Consider the following 18,193-nt stretch of genomic DNA (forward strand, 5'->3'; position numbering starts at 1 on the left):
GAACCCAAGGGATAATACAGGATATAACCTATGTAATAAAGTAAATAATAAAGTTCATCCTTTGCATCTCCCTTTCCTTCCTGTCCCCTCTGCTGCCTCCCAAAGTGTCACCCTTTACATTTCTTATTGATTGAAAACATTTATAACCTTGCAAAAGCTCCCAGAGCACCTTACAATGAAAACAACACAGACTCTGTCCTAACCTCTAAAAAGCCACAACATAAAAGGAAAGTGGGGAGCGGAGGGAAAAGGAAAGCAAGCCAACCAACCAACCAACCCAGAAAGCCAAATGGTTGATGTTACAAGGCTGCAATTTATTCAGATCATGTATCTGTTCAAGGTCTAGGTATGAATAATTTTTGTTTTTACTTCTCTGTGCGCTGTAGTTCCGAGTGCTGTATTGTTTTATTTAAAAAAAGAGAGAGCGAGAACGATGGATATGGTCCTCTCTTTCCTTTTCACAACAACCCTGTGAGGATAGCTGAGAAAGGGTGGTCAGCCTAAGGGCTTTATGGCTGAGATTTGGGCCTGGCCCCTTCTCGGGCTGCCACCCGCTAAACCATTGTGCCTTTGCCAGAACCCTTGGGCAAAACATTCCCTGCCGCCTTCCTTAAGAATTAAAACACACAATATCCGAAGCACAATATTATATAATACTAAAAGCAAATAAAAATTGCAGCAATAAGGCGAGTCTTTATAAGTGCTACATTCCCCCGCATACCCAGCAGATATAATTTCCCTCCCACCGGCAAAGTCTGCTCCGATTATTGGGGGTGGGGGTGGGGATCTTTCCCTCTTTTCTTAAAACTGCTGAGCAGAGCAGATGTGGCAGAGTCCCATCTGCCAGGGGAATGCAAACCCACAGCACCAAGCTCTGCTCAGATGCCAGCCTTTCTGTTCCATACCCCTGTTTCTGCAGCATCAGAATGTCTATGCATTGAGAGGGTCGATGACCCTTGAGGTCTCTTCCAACTTCCCAGTGCTAGCGGCTCCCGCCCTGTGGAACGCCCTCCCATTAGATGTCAAGGAAATAAACAAGTATCTGACTTTTAGAAGACATCTGAAGGCACCCCTGTTTAGGGAAGTTTTTAATGTTTGAAGTTTTATTCTGTTTTTAGTGTTCTGTTGGGAGCCACCCAGAGTGGCTGGGGAAAGCTCAGCCAAATGGGTGGGGTATAAATAATAATAATAATAATAATAATAATAATAATAATTAATAATAATAATAATAATAATAATAATAATAATAATACAAATTCATGTAGGAGAGGGCTATTGATGGCTACTAGCCAGGATGGCTATGCTCTGCCTCCACCATCAGAAGCAGCAATGCTTTTGAATACCAGTTTCTTGAAAACCCAGGAGGGGAGAGTTGCTCTTGCGTTCGAATCCTGCTTGCAGGTTTCCCATTGGGGCATCTGATTGGCCACTGTGAGCACAGGATCCCGGACTATATGGGCTCCCTTTGGCCTGATCCAGCAGGCTCTCCTTATGTTTTAATGTTCTTATGACATACACTAGGCAGGAGAAATGAGGACTTGTGGGTTTGCAGGTGGCGGAGGGGCGAGTCTGTTGACCTCTGAGCGAACAATCTGAACGGGAGGGCTCAGCCCCAGAATATAATGTCAACGTTAGCCCGGAAACCTGTGAAGTAGCGAAAATGATAACAGCACTTGTCGTATTTTTGCAGTGTCAAATGATATTTCAAACACATTATCTCTGCAACACCTAAGTGGCTCTCCACTCTGGGATGAAATTACTCTCCCTCCATTACTGATGCAGAGCCGAGGGACAATTATCTAGCTGGTGAAATTGTAACTCATTGAAATCCATAGGGTCTACTCACAAGGTAGTAACTCTCTGCTTGCCATGAAGTTCATAGGAAGAAATGTGCAGCCCTCCCCATTGCAAATCCACTGCCTTATTGTCAGGATAAAAGCAGGCAAGCGTACTTGGGTGCTTTTCAGCTAAGTCATGCTCAGAGTAAAGGGCCTAAATTGGTCCTCACTGTTATTTTCAGTGGGTCTGCTCTGAGTAGGACTAACAATGAAGGCAACCCTTACTGCCTATCTGTTTTGCTGGGGATTTCCTGGTTCCTAGCTCAGTCTATCTGGCTATTAAGCTGTAGAAGCTCTGTGCAGGGAAAAAACCACCAAGTGCATCAGAGCATGTGCAAAGTGCATCACCCGGCACCAGACACATGCTAGAATGAAGGGTCAGCACAGCCAGCAGTCAGGAATGATGGGAGAATCCAGCTACATCTGGAGGACCACGTCCCCCACCTCTGGTCCAGAAAAGACACCTGTGTACATTAGAAATAGATGCCGAAAAGAGATTGCACAAACTGACTCATAATTAAATGCATATTTTTAAAATGTAGATTGCTACTCCCTGCCCCCTTTTTTCTCTCCGTGTCCAGTTCTGCTTCTTTCTCCCCCTCCATCTTCTCCTGCATCTCCCCCCACCCCACGCTCTGTTGCTATGGCAACCACCGGCTGGGCAACACACAGGCATCCCAGGGTGATGGGCTGCTGAGATGCCTTAGCGGATGGAGAAAAGAAGAAGAAGGAGAGAATCTAATAGCAATATGTCTCTGGCTCCTGCTCTCTCCCCCTCCCCCATGGCATCAGCCCACGTGCTAGTGTGGCTCTGCTATTAATATGATGCGCAGATCAAGAAAACGGTTTATTTTTATGTCTGTGCAATTTTAAGGCCGCTCTCTGAGCAGGGGAGGGAGGAGGGGGATGAATCACCTTAGCAGCTCCAGAGAGAAATTTCAGGGTGGGGAGGGTGGGGAAAAACTCAGGAAATCAGGAGGGGCTTGGGATTAGAAACGGGCGCTTGATCACGGGGATTGTGGCTAATCCTAAAATAGCTCCATGCCTCCCTTCACCTTAGCAGATGTGTGTGTGGCTATTTATTTATGTAGGCATTTATTTTCTTACATATACATCCCAGAGTTTGTCCATCAGAGAACCCAATGTGGCGTTCACGGGGTGGGCCACCCATCCAGGCACTGACCAGGCCCAGATCAGCTTAAGGCCTTACCTACCTTGAAACCAGTATCTCTGGAACCAAAAACCAGTAGAGAGAGAAACGCACCTTTGCGCATGCTCAGAGGAGCTTTACTTGATGGTGACGATGAGTTGGCATGTACAATGCACAGGCTTAAAAGTTCAATGGGGACGCGGGTGGCGCTGTGGGTAAAACCTCAGCGCCTAGGGCTTGCCGATCGCATGGTTGGCGGTTCGAATCCCCGCGGCGGGGTGAGCTCCCGTTTTTCGGTCCCAGCTCCTGCCCACCTAGCAGTTCGAAAGCACCCCTAAGTGCAAGTAGATAAATAGGGACCGCTTTCTAGCGGGAAGGTAAATGGCGTTTCCGTGTGCTGCGCTGGTGCCGGCTCGCCAGAGCAGCTTCGTCACGCTGGCCACGTGACCCGGAAGTGTCTCCGGACAGTGCTGGCCCCCGGCCTCTTAAGTGAGATGGGCGCACAACCCTAGAGTCGGACACGACTGGCCCATACGGGCAGGGGTACCTATACCTTTACCTTAAAGGTTCAAACCCCCACTCAGCAATGACACAGACTGGATGGTTTTGAGCCATCCCACCTTACAGAAGTTCTCATGAAGATGGAATCATAGAATTGTGGAGTTGGAAGGGTCATCTAGTCCAACCCCCTGCAAATGCAGGAATCTTTTGCCCAACGTGGGGCTCGAACCCACGAACCTGAGATTAAAAGTATCATGCTCCAGCTGGCTGAACTATTCCAGAGGTGATGTTTAAAACCCTGAATGACAGAGGCCCCAAATACCTGAAAGATGACCGCCTTCCAGACAGACCCTCTTGGGTGCTGAGATCTGCAGAGGGGGCCCTCTTGGTTGTTCTTCCACCCTCAAAAGTTTGGGGTGGTGGTGACCTGGGATAGGGCCCCGTAATTGTCTAACTCCTTGTCCCATGTAGGTGCATTGAGCCCCTTAACTACACAGCTTTTGGCTGAAGACACATCTCTTCACCCTGGCTTTTGACTCTGGAGTTGTATATTTTCAGAACATGCCTTGTTTTGTAATTTTAAGTTGTTTAAAACTGTTTTAAATATTGTGTAAAACTGAACTTTAAAATTATTGTTGTTTTTAATTGTTGTAACCTGCCCTAGGATCTCAGGATGAGGGGGTGGTAATGAAGTGTGTGGTAATAATAATAATAACTGTATAGAATTGCACTGTTAAACTTATAAATGAATTTCAATATATTTAAATGATATTTATATGTATACCCATACACACACACTTCATTTAATATGTCATGTCCTATATCTGAATGAAAATGTGAAAGGGGGGGAAATAATATGTAAAGGGTTTAATGGTGTGTAGGAGAGAAGCACTTTGGAACGTAGAGACAAATCGCTTGATAAATGCCAAGAAACATTTTCCTTAAAAAGAAAAAAAAAATCTGCACCCACTCTTATCCTTGGTGTGTGCAAAAACGAGAGGAACGGCTGACAAAACAGAGGTATCAGCCGATAAATTAACTGCGCGCTGCTGACAGGTCTACTCAGGAGTAAATCCCAATCGCTGTAGCTGGTTTCAAGGTAAATGCACGATCCAAGGCTGCAGTTCGGTTAACCATTTCGGGGGGGGGGAGAGAGAAAATTGGTGCGGCCCGATCCCCTGCGCGTTTACTCGGAAGTAAGCGCCTCTGTGCTCAGCGGAGTACCCTATGTTACACAGGCACGGGTTGCAGTCGACACCTTTTTGAAGGACTTGTTCTGTGTAAACCTGCAATCCTAGATCCGCTTACTTGGGAGTAAGCCCCCTATGTCTCTTACTCCTGAGTAAGGTTACAGAAAGTAGCTTCTTCACTTACTTCCAGCCAAAACACATGCTGCGTGATTTGATTGCATCTATACAGAGAGATCAATCTCCACCCACTCCCCCATTGCAGGGGGGGTTAGATTAAATGACCATTTGGGTTCCTGCCAATTAAAAAAATAATAATTTATGATTCCAAGGGAACAAAAATCAGCTTGACACCCTCCCCATTCACAAGTTCTTAAGCCACTCCTCTTCCTCCTCCCTAACCTCCTCCCTATTGGCCGCGCGCCGAGGAGCTCCGCCCCTTTCGAACGTTGCGTATCCGGCTTCGAAGGACCCGGCAGCAGCTCTAGCCGCTGCCTCCCCCCACCCCGCCCCCACGTGGGTCTTGCAAAGGGGAAACTGAGGTAAAGGCGGGGAGGGGGGAGGTCTTGGATCGGTGGACTAGCTGGTCCGGTCCATTCTTCAATGAGAGGCCTGGGAAGGAGCCCCGCCCATCTCTTGGTGGAGGAGAGGGACTAATGGGGTAATAAGGGAGAAAAGGGGAGCCCCCCCAGGGTGCTGCTTCGCACCGAGTCAGACCACCCCCGGCCCTTCTAGCTCAATATTGTCCACACTGACTGGCAGTTGTAGCTCTCCGGGATCTCAGACACTTCCTGCCCTCCCACCGAGGAATCGAACTTGGGAAGTTCTGCATGCAAAGCAGCTTCGCCGCCGCTGAGCTACGGCTCATTTTTCCTTTTGCAGTTGCAGCTACGGCTTGCTTCTGAAGGACAGCCTGCCATCCCGAAGGGCAAGTCGCCCAGTGTGGCGTGGGTGACAATTGTGTGCGTGTGTCCCACGGTGGGCTGGCTCGATCCAAATGCCACAGGTCCAGAGTGTAAACATCTAATGTGGAACTGGTTCGGTTTTCGGATGCATCTTAAAGTCAGCTTGTTGGTACGGTCAGCTTTACCACCTCAGGTTGAGAGGCCAGAGAAGCAAAAGTGAGGACTCCTGCACCCTTAAAGGTAAAGGGACCCCTGACCATTAGGTCCAGTCGTGACCGACTCTGGGGTTGTGGTGCTCATCTCGCTTTATTGGCCGAGGGAGCTGGCGTACAGCTTCTGGGTCATGTGGCCAGCATGACTAAGCCGCTTCTGGTGAACCAGAGCAGCGCACAGAAACGCCGTTTACCTTCCCACTGGAGCGGTACCTATTTATCTACTTGCACTCTGATGTGCTTTTGAACTGCTAGGTTGGCAGGAGCAGGGACCGAGCAACGGGAGCTCACCCCGTTGTGGGGATTCGAACCGCCGACCTTCTGATCAGCAAGTCCTGGGCTCTGTGGTTTAACCCACAGCGCCACCCGCGTCCCCCTGCACCCTTACACAAGTATTAAAGGTGTAAGTCACCTTTGCCCCATGACTCTGCTCCCTCCTTCGGCTGTGTGTATCTGGCCACATGCTGTCGTGCTACGTTACACGGCAATGCTGTAACCACAACTGAGCTTCATAACTGCCGTGCAGGCCAAACATCTGTCTAATCCAGCATAAATTAAATTCTCATATATCTCATAATAATGAGATAAATTTAGGACCATTTCTGCAACAAGTGCTCATTTTCCAAAAGTTACGGTATGTCCTGTGCTTTCCCCCTCCTCTGGGGCCTGCTCCCTGGTATTTTATCTGTGTTGTTTTAACTGAGACTCGGTCTGGCAAAAAAGCAAGATATAAAAAGCAATTTATATCTCTCACCTTATATTGTGTGACAGATTTTGCCTCCTGACAATACCTCTCCTAAGACCATCAGTACCTTTTTCTGCCCAGAGGACCAATCATGGCTGGAAGAGGCGGCAGAGGGAGGGGCCGCGGCGGTCACATGACCTTCAACGTTGAAGCTGTGGGCATCGGAAAGGGGGAGGCTCTGCCCCCACCGACCCTCCAACCATCCCCACTGTTCCCTGTGAGTCTGGATTGCTTTTTCTTAATTTCTCCCCCCCCCTTTATTATATTTATTTACATTCCATATCAAACGTGTATTACCAAAGCAATGTTGATTTAAAACATACGGTAAATAAAATAGGCTATATAAAACAATGAATGCTCTAAAGGAAACTGTAGTATTGAATATTATAGTAGATCAAATATTATGTTAAATAGAATATTTATAATCCTACCAGTAGAAGATATTGTGCTTTAAATAAACGTAACCTGAATCCTGAAATACTGTTCATAGGGTAGCTGCGTGGTGTTATATCTATTTATACTGTAATCCATTTTACATTTTTTCTTAATTTGATCTTGCCAGGGGGTGGGGTGGGCAGGGTTGTCTAGAAAAATCAGACATATTAATTTATCCAATAAAATTTTCCATATTTATTTATTGCATTTATAAGGAGCTCAAGGTGGCGTCCATGGTTCTCTCCCCTTCCCATTTCATCTCCGCAACAACCCTGTGAGGCAGGTTACCTTATCATGTCTCTTTGCCTCTCCCTGTACAGCCCTTAGAATATAAACCTGTTCCACTGCAAACGGGAGAGGAGGTTGAATACATGTTGGCCCTGAAACAAGAACTGAGGGGTGCTATGAAGAACCTGCCGTACTTCATCAAGCCTTCTGCACCAAAGAAAGGTAAAAAAACAACAACACAACAAGCGTAAAAACCCACCAGCCAAGAAGAATGCAGAATTCCTCCTCTGCTAGGAGGACAGTAAAACAGCTGACCCACCTCTTAAACATCAACGGGCAAAAATAGTTTGCCATCTTTTAATCGCTACCCCCACCCCATAGATTGGCTGACCTGTTTCAGAGTCACAGAACATTCACCGTTGGGAATTTTGGGTTTGTTTTTTTGAAGGAGGGGGAAGGGTCAGTCATGAATGTTGGAAGTCATAAGAACATAAATAGAGCGTGCTGGATCAGGCCAATGCCCCATCTAGTCCAGCATCCCAGTGGCCAACCAGATGCTCTAATGGGAAACCCAAACACAAGAGCCCTCTCCCCTCCAGTGGTTTCCACCAGCTGGCATTGGTCCTGGAGGCAGAACATCGTCATCATGGCTAATAGTCATTGGTAACCTTCTCCTCCATGAATTTGCCTAATCCTTCTTTTAAGGCCACCCAAGTTGTTGGTCTATTCCCAGAGGGGTTTTCACAATCAATGCCTCTTTCCCAGGGAACTCTGGGTATCCCATCTCTTGTCACCCTTAACAAACTACAGTTCCCATGATTCTCTGGGGGAAAGTCATGGCTGCTTCAAGTGGTACCATCGTGCTTTGAATGTAAGGTGCTGATGTGACCTATATCATCTGGCCGCATCATTCCCAGACCTTGCTGTGAGGACTGGGCAGTGACAGGCAAACAGGAGCAGATTCACTCCCATTTTTCAATCCCTCCTTTCAGTGTGGTGTTAAGAGCGGTAGTCTCGTAATCTGGGGGACCGGGTTCGCTTCCCTGCTCCTCCACCTGCAGCTGCTGGGTGACCTTGGGCTAGTCACACCTCTTTGAAATCTCTCAGCCCCACTCACCTCACAGAGTGTTTGTTGTGGGGGAGGAAGGGAAAGGAGAATGTTAGCCGCTTAGAGACTCCTTAGGGTAGTGATAAAGCGGGATATCAAATCCAAACTCCTCTTCTTCTTCTTCTTCTTCTTCTTCTTCTTCTTCTTCTTCCTCTTCCTCTTCCTCTTCCTCTTCCTCTTCTCCTCCTCCTCCTCCTCCTCCACCTCCCTGTTGCTTAGCTGTATCCCCTCTCGGTCTCCTCTTTTCCAGGCTGAGCATACCCTGATCCCTCGACTATTCCTCATAAGGCTTGGTCTCCAGACCTTTCGTCACCTTCATCACCCTCCTCTGCACATGTTACTATAGGCAGGTGCATCCCGGAGATATTGCAAAATCCCCCCAAGTCGAGTTTCTCTGGGTTGTAAAATCCTTTTCATCTGTGGTGTCATATACACCTTGTTAACCTGAGGCCACTTGGTGTCATCAGTGTGTGCAAACCCAGTGACTCTAAACCCCAAATCTCTCTAAATTTCAGGATTCCTAGATCCCTATGGAGTGGCTGGTTTTCACTGGCCTAAAGCCAGCTTCAGGTTATGTTGACAAGAGGTCATTGGCCAAGCTGATATTAAATACAGACCTGTGTTCAGCGGAGCACAGCAGAGATCTTCTGCTGTGATCCACCAGCCTGGGCGACCTTCCTGGTCGTAGGAGCAAAAGTCCAGAGATGAGGATCATAAGATGCGATGGGCAGCTTTCAGGAACTGTTCATTCATTCTTCGACAAACATATTTTTTAATTCCAGGCTCTGGTTTCACTCGTAGAAGCAATGAATCAAGGCTCTTTGAGCTCCACAGTGACCACTTGAGGAATTGGATACTGGGCACACAAAAAATGAGGATCAAGAACTTTCTTCTTCTTTTGAAAGCAGACTTCTGGGCCTCAGGAGTCCCTAAATAGCCCTGAGAATATGTGGGTAGAACCTGGTGGGAAATCTCAGTGGCTAGATTAGGAACAGGGTTTTCTGGAAACTGCACAAGGGGGAGAGCATTGCTGCTGTTCTTCCCAGGAGTGTCTGGTTGACCACAGTGAGAGCAGGAGGCTGGACTAGATGGGCCATTGGCCTGATCCAGTGGGCTCTTTTATGTTCTTTTGTTGTTCTGAGGATGCTGGAGACTATTAGAACAGGCTTCCTCAACCTCGGCCCTCCAGATGTTTTGAGACTACAATTCCCATCATCCCTGACCACTGGTCCTGCTAGCTAGGGATCATGGGAGTTGTAGGCCAAAAACATCTGGAGGGCCGAGGTTGAGGAAGCCTTCATTAGAACAAAACCTGTCTCGACTCATAAGAGCAGAGAGGTAAGGGGAGGAATAAGGTAGGGCCTGTTGCATATGGGGGCAGGTAGGAGGCAGTTTTGGTGTGTAAAGAGGGCCGGCCCATGAAGAGAACCACAAGTTAGCCACACCGGGTTTAGTCAAGTCCCTACATCTGTGTGTGGGTTGGTAGACTGGCTTGTTTCTTGAAACCTGTCTGCATCCTGCATTTTCCAGATGTGGAACGCTATTCTGACAAGTATCAGATGTCCACTCCTGTTGACAATGCCATTGAGTGGAGTCCTGGTAAGTTTGGGAATATTTTATTTAGTTGTATTCATTTGGATATTTGCACATCCCACACCAGCCTCAAGGGCTCCTTTCCCCCCTTGCCTAACATGATATCTTAAATATATTGGAAGATATTTATATATCATTTTCCATTACAAAAAAACCCAAAAAACAAATACAAGTACAAATTGGTGAAAACATACCATGAAACAGTAAAAGCGACATAGAAACAGATGAGATGTAAGTTGCATGCAGGGTGGAACCGTTGGAATTAATCAACCTAAGTTAGTCATTATTTGTGAGGTGGTTTGGAGGGTACAATTGCATTCCATATGCATCATCCAATTGCAGCCCTTACAACAAACCTGCAAGTTAGGCTGATGTTATTACCCCCATATTAACAGTGCACACTGAAGGGCCTAGGTAGGATCCTGTCTCCCCACCCCCACATTATTCCCCCAGCCCACCTTGCCAACAGGGATGAATGAGACCTGTGTAGAGTATAGGCAGATAGAGTTCCCTGCTTAGAGCACAAGGCAAAATTCCTACTTGGTTTTTTTGGGGGGTGGATTTTTTGGGGGGGAAATAAATGGTGTTATTAGGAATTTTGAATGGCTCTGAAGTACAGAAGTGATAGATTTTATAAGAAAATCCAGCCTTCCACGTGTGCTCAAGTAGTTAAATTTTGCTTGGCTATTTATCTTTGCAGATTGGAAACAGCTACCCCAAGAATTAAAGATCCGGGTGCGGAAGATTAAAAAGCAGAGTAAGTACTTTTCCGCGTTCAAGCTAAAGTCAGAACAGCAGCAACAGAAACCCCCCTTTCCTGACTTTTATGCTTTCCCACCCCACAATCGCCCAGGTGCAGGCCAGGTGCAGAGCAGGGATTTGACCCTTCATCTCTGTGCCTCAAATGGCAGCACTCTGCTCACCCAGCTCTTAAGTATCTGCATCCAGTAGGCCCCCACCACTGGTTTAGGAAGCAATGTACGCACACTATCAGCCACAATCCATATCTATCCTGTTGAGAAAAGCTGCCTTTTCATCTCCCCGTAAGCATTATTTATTTCTTGCATTTATATATTCCTTTTTTTAAAAAAAGGTTTTATGTATACTTTTCAGGTTTATACATTTTATTTGTAAATCAATTTAACATTTCAAAGTTTGACTTCCTTCCCCCTTTTTCTGTGGTTCCTAAAATTTATTTTTAAATATTTTTTGCATATCCAAATTCGTTTAATTTGCTCATTTTTATTATCTACTTTAAATATATACTCTTATGAAATTGCAGGTTGTTACAATAATCCTGTCAATGTTCTTATCTGTTTACAATTTATCTGTAAATAAATCAATCAAGATAAGAGTTTGTTATCTTGATTTCTAATTCTTCCGGTAAGTTTTGCCATTTCTGTATATTCCATAACTTTTTGTATGCATTCTTCCTTTGCTGGGACTTCTGCTTCTTTCCACTTTTGGGCAAGTAGCATTCTTGCTGCTGTAGTTGCATACATAAATAAATTTCTATAGAATTTAGGTAGTTCTGTCCCTATAATTCCCCAAAGAAAAGCTTCTGGGCTTTTTTTAAACAAATGTTATTTTGAACATCCTTTTCAATTAATTGTATATCATTCCCCATTTACCGTATTTTTCGCCCTATTGGACGCACCGCCCATAGGACGCACCTGGTTTTCAGGGGGGGAAATCAAGGGAAAAAATATGATTCCCCCCCCCCGCAGCTCTGGGAGCAGCGGACAGGCTGCACGCAGCCTGTGCGCTACTCCAAGACCTCCTCCCTGCTTTTGCGGGCGGTGGCGGAATTCCCCCACCTCCCGCAAAAGCCCACAGGAGCCGTGCGCGACTCCTACGGGCTTTTCGACCAGGAGGGAAAAGGGACTGAAACGGCCAGTCAGTCCCTTCTCCCTCCTCGGGGAAAAGCCCCCAAGAGCGGCGCGCTCTTCAAAGGGTGCGCGGCTCCTGCGGGCTTTTCTACGAGGTGGGGGAATTCCCCCACCTCCTAGAAAAGCCAGCAGAAGCCGCGGAGCCCCTTTAAAGAGCGCGCGGCTTTTGCCTGCTTTTGCGGGAGGTGGGGGAACTCCCCCATCTCCCGGAAAAGCCCACAGGAGGGTTGGAGAGTAGCGGGAAGGCGTCGCACGCCTTCCCGCTGCCCCCCATCCTCTGGGGCTGGCGATGGGGGAAGCGCTGCTTTCCCCACCGCCAGCCTCAAAGCCGGGTCGGAGAGTAGCGGGAAGGCGTAGCGTGCCTTCCCGCTGCCCCCCATCCTCTGGGGCTGGCGATGGAGGAGGCGTTGCTTCCCCCCACCGCCAGCCTCAAAGATCAGACTCTCCTGGCTTCAGCGGAAGCAACGCAAAGCGCTGCTATCACTGAAGCCAAGGAGCCTGCATTCGCCCCATAAGACGCACACACATTTCCCCTTCATTTTTGGAGGGGGGAAAGTGCGTCTTATAGGGCGAAAAATACGGTATATATTCCACCTTTTTCTCTAAGGAGCTCAAGGTGGCCTACATAGTTCTCACTCCCCCCCCCCCAAATTTAATCCTCACAACAACCCTGTGAGGTAGGTTAGGTTGAGAGTGAGTGACTGACCTCAAGTCACTCTAACCACTGCACCACGCAGCCTCTATGAAGACAGCCATGCCCCCTCCCCACCCGCTGGTGTGTGGACAGACAGCGACTTGGCAACTTGAAAACACACACCCAGCTGTGTACAGTGTGCAAATGGGATTTGAAACAGAGGGGGTGGATATAGCCCCACCGCGTTTTAAGCCGGTAATGTGTGCACAGCCTAAAGCTCTGCCCACTGTACCATGTTGCCTCTGCCAGTTTACAAGGGTTCTTTCCTGTAAAAACCCATTTAGCCTTTCCTGAATTGCCCATGTCCCCATTTACGCAGCTTACTGTTTAGTTTTATGGGGAATTTAGTGACAAATTTCCGCTCAGAATTCCCACACCCTTTCCCGGTTTAATCCTCAGCCAGGGAGATGAGTTCAGACAGGCAGAGTTTGTCACCCTTCCGAAGAGAGCTGAGGCCTCTGTAAATCCAAGGTGGGAAAGAGTCTTGTAACTGGCAAGCAGGGCCTGAGAGAACCTTCTGCCCTTGATGCTCAAACCTGGTGCAGAAATGACCACATTAAGAGGATGTCCTTGGTTGGTGGGTCTTCAAAATGGAGGGTGAGGGAGAAGATGGTGGTCACTTGGGTATAATGGGCCTAACCGTACTAGGATTTTATAAACTGCCACTTTTCAAAGTTTTTTGCCCCTGCCATATTAACGTGCCTTCCAAAGAAGCACCTGGGCTTAGCCAAAGAACCCCTGTGTGTTGCAGAGGATTCTGGGACATGCCATGGCTTTCAATTAAGCAGACGAACCCAGAACCCTCATTCTTGCCCCTTGTGAGCTGAGAGGGCACATTCACACCATATATTTTAAGCACTATGATGCCACTTTAGATAGTTGTGGGTTCCCCCTAAGAATTCTGGGAGCTGTAGTTTGTTTAAGGGTGCTGAGGAGGCCACAAATTCCCCCCAGACTTCCCTGAGAAGAGGGGTTGATTGTTAAATCACTCTGGGAACTGTAACTTCGGGAGGGGAACAGTGAAAATGTCGAGATGTTTCCCATGGTTGATTGTGGGAGCCTTATTATTTAAAATATAAACTGAGGTGATTGATTTATATAGATATAGATATAGATATATATAGATATAGATATATATATAGAGAGAGATTCTGGCTGTTTATGTTATCTGTATGTGTGTATTGAGCTGTTGAATGTTTTGGAGGCCTTAACTCTTTGTTGCTTTTTGTGGCTCCTTGTTGTGAACCGTTCTGGAATGTTTTGTATAGTGGTACCTCTGGTTACATACTTAATCGGTTCCGGAGGTCCGTTCTTAACCTGAAACCATTCTTAACCTGAAGCACCACTTTAGCTAATGGGGCCTCCTGCTGCTGCCGCGCCGCCAGAGCACGATTTCTGTTCTCATCCTGAAGCAAATTTCTTAACCCAAGGTACTACTTCTGGGTTAGCAGAGTCTGTAACCTGAAGCGTATGTAACCCGAGGTACCACTGTATTTAGGAACTGTTGACCACACAAGTAGATAAGATAGCCAGCTCCCTGAATTATGCCTGGGGAAAAATGGGCAGCCTTCAGGAGAGGTCGGTGTGCTGATGTAAATGTATGCAAGGGCTGTAGGGCATCTTTTGTGTGCAGAAGGTTCAGTCCCCAGTGGCGTCTCCCAGTAAGACTGGGAATGTCCCAGGTGGACTAATGGTCTGGCTTTGGTATAGAAGCAGCTTCCAGCATTGATCCTGCTGTCCTCTCTCTGTGGTATTAACCTGATGGTCTCTTTTTGGTACAGGAGCCACTGTCCTTACCCCCAGGCGCAAAACTCAGTTGCCAGTAGACAAAGAAGAAGCCATCAAGAAGCTGGAGGTAAGAACATAAGATGAGCCTGCTGGATGAGGCCTATGGGCCATCTGGTCCAGTATCCTGTTCTCACAGGAGCCAACCAAATGCCTCTGGGAATCCCGGAAGCAGGACTCAAAGACAAGAGCACTTTTTGCCCTCCTGTAGTTTAAAGTAACTGCCTTTCAGAAACATTAAGGCCAGGGTGAAGAGGTGTGCCTTCCGCATCCTCCGAAAGCTGTACAGTGAAGGTGCCAGACGGAGTTCCGCAGTTTAGGGGCCACCACAGAGAAGACCTCTTGGGTCGTAACCACCATCCCTGAGCCTCTGAGAGCAGAGGAGCTACCAAGAGGGCTGGTCTGTAGGGAAGAAGGCAGTCTTTCTGATATCTGGGGCCTGCATTGTTCAGGGCTTTAAAGACTACCATGAGCACCTTGGATTAGGCCCAGAAATGAACTGGCAACCAGTGCAGCTGTTTAAGAACAGGGGGTAAATCAGAATTGTAGAGTGGGGAGGTCCTTCAGGGGTCATCTAGTCCAACCCCATGCAATGCAGGAATCACAGCTGAAGAATCCCCAAAATGGCTCCTGTATTTATAAACAATCCGACCTCTTGTTTATAAATCACCAATGAAAGAGAGCCCAACTTTCCTGGGTCATCTGTTCAACTGTCAAACAGCTCTAACCGTCAGGATTATATGTGAGATCTAAACGGAACCCCAGCCACTAATGTGACTGCTGTATTTTGGACCAAATGAAGTTTCATCTTGAATCAACCAGTGCCAGTGAGATCCATCGCAAGTCGGGAGCGAGTTGTATATAATAGGATGGAGATCAGGAGGCCGAATCAAGACCACCACCCCCTTCACCCAGTTCATGTGATGGTTCCTTTGGGTCCCAGATCCTGTTGTCAGCGCTAGGAGTCTGCCCTTGAAATTGTGATATAATAAGCTTGTGTCTTAATACTTTTCAATTGTTTCCTAGACTTTGGAAAAGAAAGAGGAGGAGGTGACGTCTGAAGAGGAAGAGGAGAAAGAAGAGGGAGAAGAAGGGAAGGAAGAGGAGGAGGAGGAATACGACGAGGAAGAATTTGAGGAGGTATGGAGGACAAAAATCAGAAACACAGACCCGTCTTTGGCAAGAGGTGCAACCTGCCATTTCTTCAAGTTGACAGGTTCAGGCTTCCTTCCCTGCACAACCCCCGCTTGCTAACGCCCCCACTAGACTTCTTGCCTTAGCTAAAAAAGTGTGTGCGGTGCCATCCCAAAAAGGTTTCTCTGCTCCCTAAAATTCGGAGAGGCATCCAACTGGGATCCATTTGGCAGGAGGGTTTTGGATAAAGCTGAGAATTCAGCGTTGACCAGCGAATTCAAGGCACAAGATATTCACATTTTGTTTCCTTAAAAAAAAAAAGAAAGGATTGTGCTTTTAGTCCTTAAGGATAAGCTAGAAAGTGTGTGGGCCACATCTGATGAAACCTCGGAAAGCCAGGATGTCCAGAACATCTGGAGGGGCACCAGGTTCACGGAATCGTAGAACTGTAGAGTTGGAAGGGGTCCCCAAGGGACATCTAGTCCAACCCACTGCAATGCAGGAATCACAGCTAAAAATTCCTGGCAGGTGGCCATCCAACCTCTGTTTAAGAATCTCCAATGAAGGAGAGTCCACCACCTTCCGAGGTGGTCCAGTCCACAGACAAACAGCTCTTACCCTCAAACATTTCCTAATGTTGAGTGGGAATCCCCTTTCTTGTTATTTGAACCTGTTGGTTTTAGTGAAAGCTTGTTCTAAACTCTCATCTCCGCTGCCCCCATTTATTCTTCTTCAACAGGAGACGGATTACATCATGTCCTACTTCGACAACGGTGAAGATTTCGGGGGCGACAGTGACGACAACATAGATGAAGCCATATACTGAACGGGGCGGCCCACCCGGTTTGCAAACAGGGAGGTGCGTCTCACAAGCGCCCCAAACATCTCTCCCCCACTGAGGAGCCTTTTCTGCTGCCCCTTTGGGGTCCTTGGGTGGACAAGCTGTGTCTTGCTTTGGATGGGCTCCTGCTTGGTTCCTGTGGGGCCCCTTCACAAGCAGAACCTGCCGGAACCTCTGCTCATTCGGCCTCTAGGTGGCATCGCTGATCCATTCTTCCCTGGGTGCTCTGTGTGTGTCTTTGTGGGCACCTGTTGACAAAACCAGCACAGGAACGTTGGATCTTCGGCTTCCTCCATTTTCTTCTGGAAAATGTGGGTCCCCTTGGGTTTAGTAGGAGAGTGTGTGAACTCCTGACACACCTGTCTTTCTTTCCTGAGCCTAGGAAGGAAATGGAATCCTTCCAGAAGACACTGAAAGGGACTTTTATCTGCGGTGTTAATTCACAGCAAAAAACATTCCTCTCGTTTGATCTTCTCTTTTGTAACGATGCCTTGCGTTTGTTTTTCCTCTTGTGCGGAAGGCGGTGCCAAACGGATGCGAAAGATACAGATTTTTTTCTTTGGGAAGTATTTTAACGAGACGGTTTTAAATTCCACTTTTCTACTTTTGACTTTGTGAAGCCCTGTTGAAGATGAAGGGGATGGATAGGAGGCAGAGGAGATAGCTAGCCTCTTCGAAGAGTTGCCAAGAATCTCCCACAATCCTCTGGAGCCTGTAACTGGTGAAGGGACACAGTCCCTGTTCCGTGGAATGCCTGTGCATAGAAGTTCCCATTTTGAGATGTACAAAACCCGATTTTTAACTTGTATTTTAATCAGCAACGAGGTTTCGGTGCTGTACTTTGGTTTGGCTGAGAGCTGCCAGCTGCATCCACAACTTTCCCATCTCAGGCATAACTGTTGAAGATGGTGGGGCTATCCCCCCCACCCCCCTGTGATATTTAACCCTTATAAGGATTTTTGCAAGCACCTGGGCTAAATACTCACCCCGCCTTCCTGGAGCCATTTATCAGCTGCTAAAGAAGAAGGACTTTTTAAAGGTCTTATAGTTTTCAAGAGTGTCATCCTGTCTTTAAAGTTCAATATGGACAAAGGTATCCCCCCCCTCTTCCTTTAACAAAAAACAAAGCCCCCAAATTGAAACAAGCTGGCCAACCACTGCAAGCAGGCCATGCACATTTCTGGGACAGACTGCCCTGCCACTCAGCCTCAAAGATGCTCTGTCTTCTGCTTCCTCCTAAGAATTCTCCTGGGAACAGTGTTTGTGACCAATGGGAATCCCGACACACTGACAAGCAGAGCATCCCATATGTTCCCTTTAGGAATCCTTCATCTGGTTCAGAAGGTCCTTTCTTTGAACCAGCTCCCTGATTTGCAGCATATTCTGAGCTTAGGGACTTTCCTCTAAAGTAGGATTGCTGCAAGACAGAGCCCTTCCCTTTATTTTTGCCTGTTGGCAAGTTTTTAAAACGCCGCTCCTTTTTACAGTGTGCGTGTGTAATACATGTGTCTGCATATAAATTATTTTATTGCAATAAAAGTTTCCACATTTCCCCCCGTGGCTCGTTCAGTTTCCTGAGGCTTCCCACTCACAACAAAGCCGAAAGGTTTGCTCATGTTTAGGCTGCATTCGCACAGCAGTGTATTCTGTATCCCCGATACTTTCCTTAATTCTTCATTTCTGCATTAGGTTTGAGTTTTCACACGACATAAAAGCTGCTTTCAGAAACGTAGCACCTGTTTAGTGCTTGTTTCCGTGTTGTTTACAAATGGATTTTTCCTGGAAGCAAAAAAATTAAAAAAATTAAAATTGAGCACCAGACTTGAGCTATAATCTGTTATATTTCCGGAAATGGCTTTTTTACTCTGTGTGAAAGCTTGGGTATAATGTTAGGAAAACATCAAGGAAATTGAAGAAATTGCTACATAAATTCATAGAAGAGAGGGCT

The 18,193-nt window shown here is 47.1% G+C and overlaps 1 protein-coding gene across 1 annotated transcript; it reads left to right on the forward strand.

The window, feature by feature from the left end:
• The first annotated feature begins 5,107 nt into the window (after positions 1 to 5,107).
• POLR3GL (RNA polymerase III subunit GL) lies at positions 5,108 to 17,797 on the forward strand. The gene is made up of 8 exons (XM_083589438.1): positions 5,108 to 5,218; positions 6,565 to 6,755; positions 7,294 to 7,423; positions 9,840 to 9,908; positions 10,603 to 10,659; positions 14,267 to 14,340; positions 15,297 to 15,410; positions 16,144 to 17,797. Exons 2-8 carry the CDS (start codon positions 6,630 to 6,632, stop codon positions 16,228 to 16,230), a joined length of 657 nt encoding a protein of 218 aa, XP_083445564.1. The 5' UTR covers positions 5,108 to 5,218; positions 6,565 to 6,629; the 3' UTR covers positions 16,231 to 17,797.
• The last annotated feature ends 396 nt before the right edge of the window (positions 17,798 to 18,193 follow it).

Source organism: Podarcis filfolensis (genome assembly GCF_964270895.1).
Source record: "Podarcis filfolensis genome assembly, chromosome: 16".
Lineage (NCBI taxonomy): Eukaryota > Metazoa > Chordata > Lepidosauria > Squamata > Lacertidae > Podarcis > Podarcis filfolensis.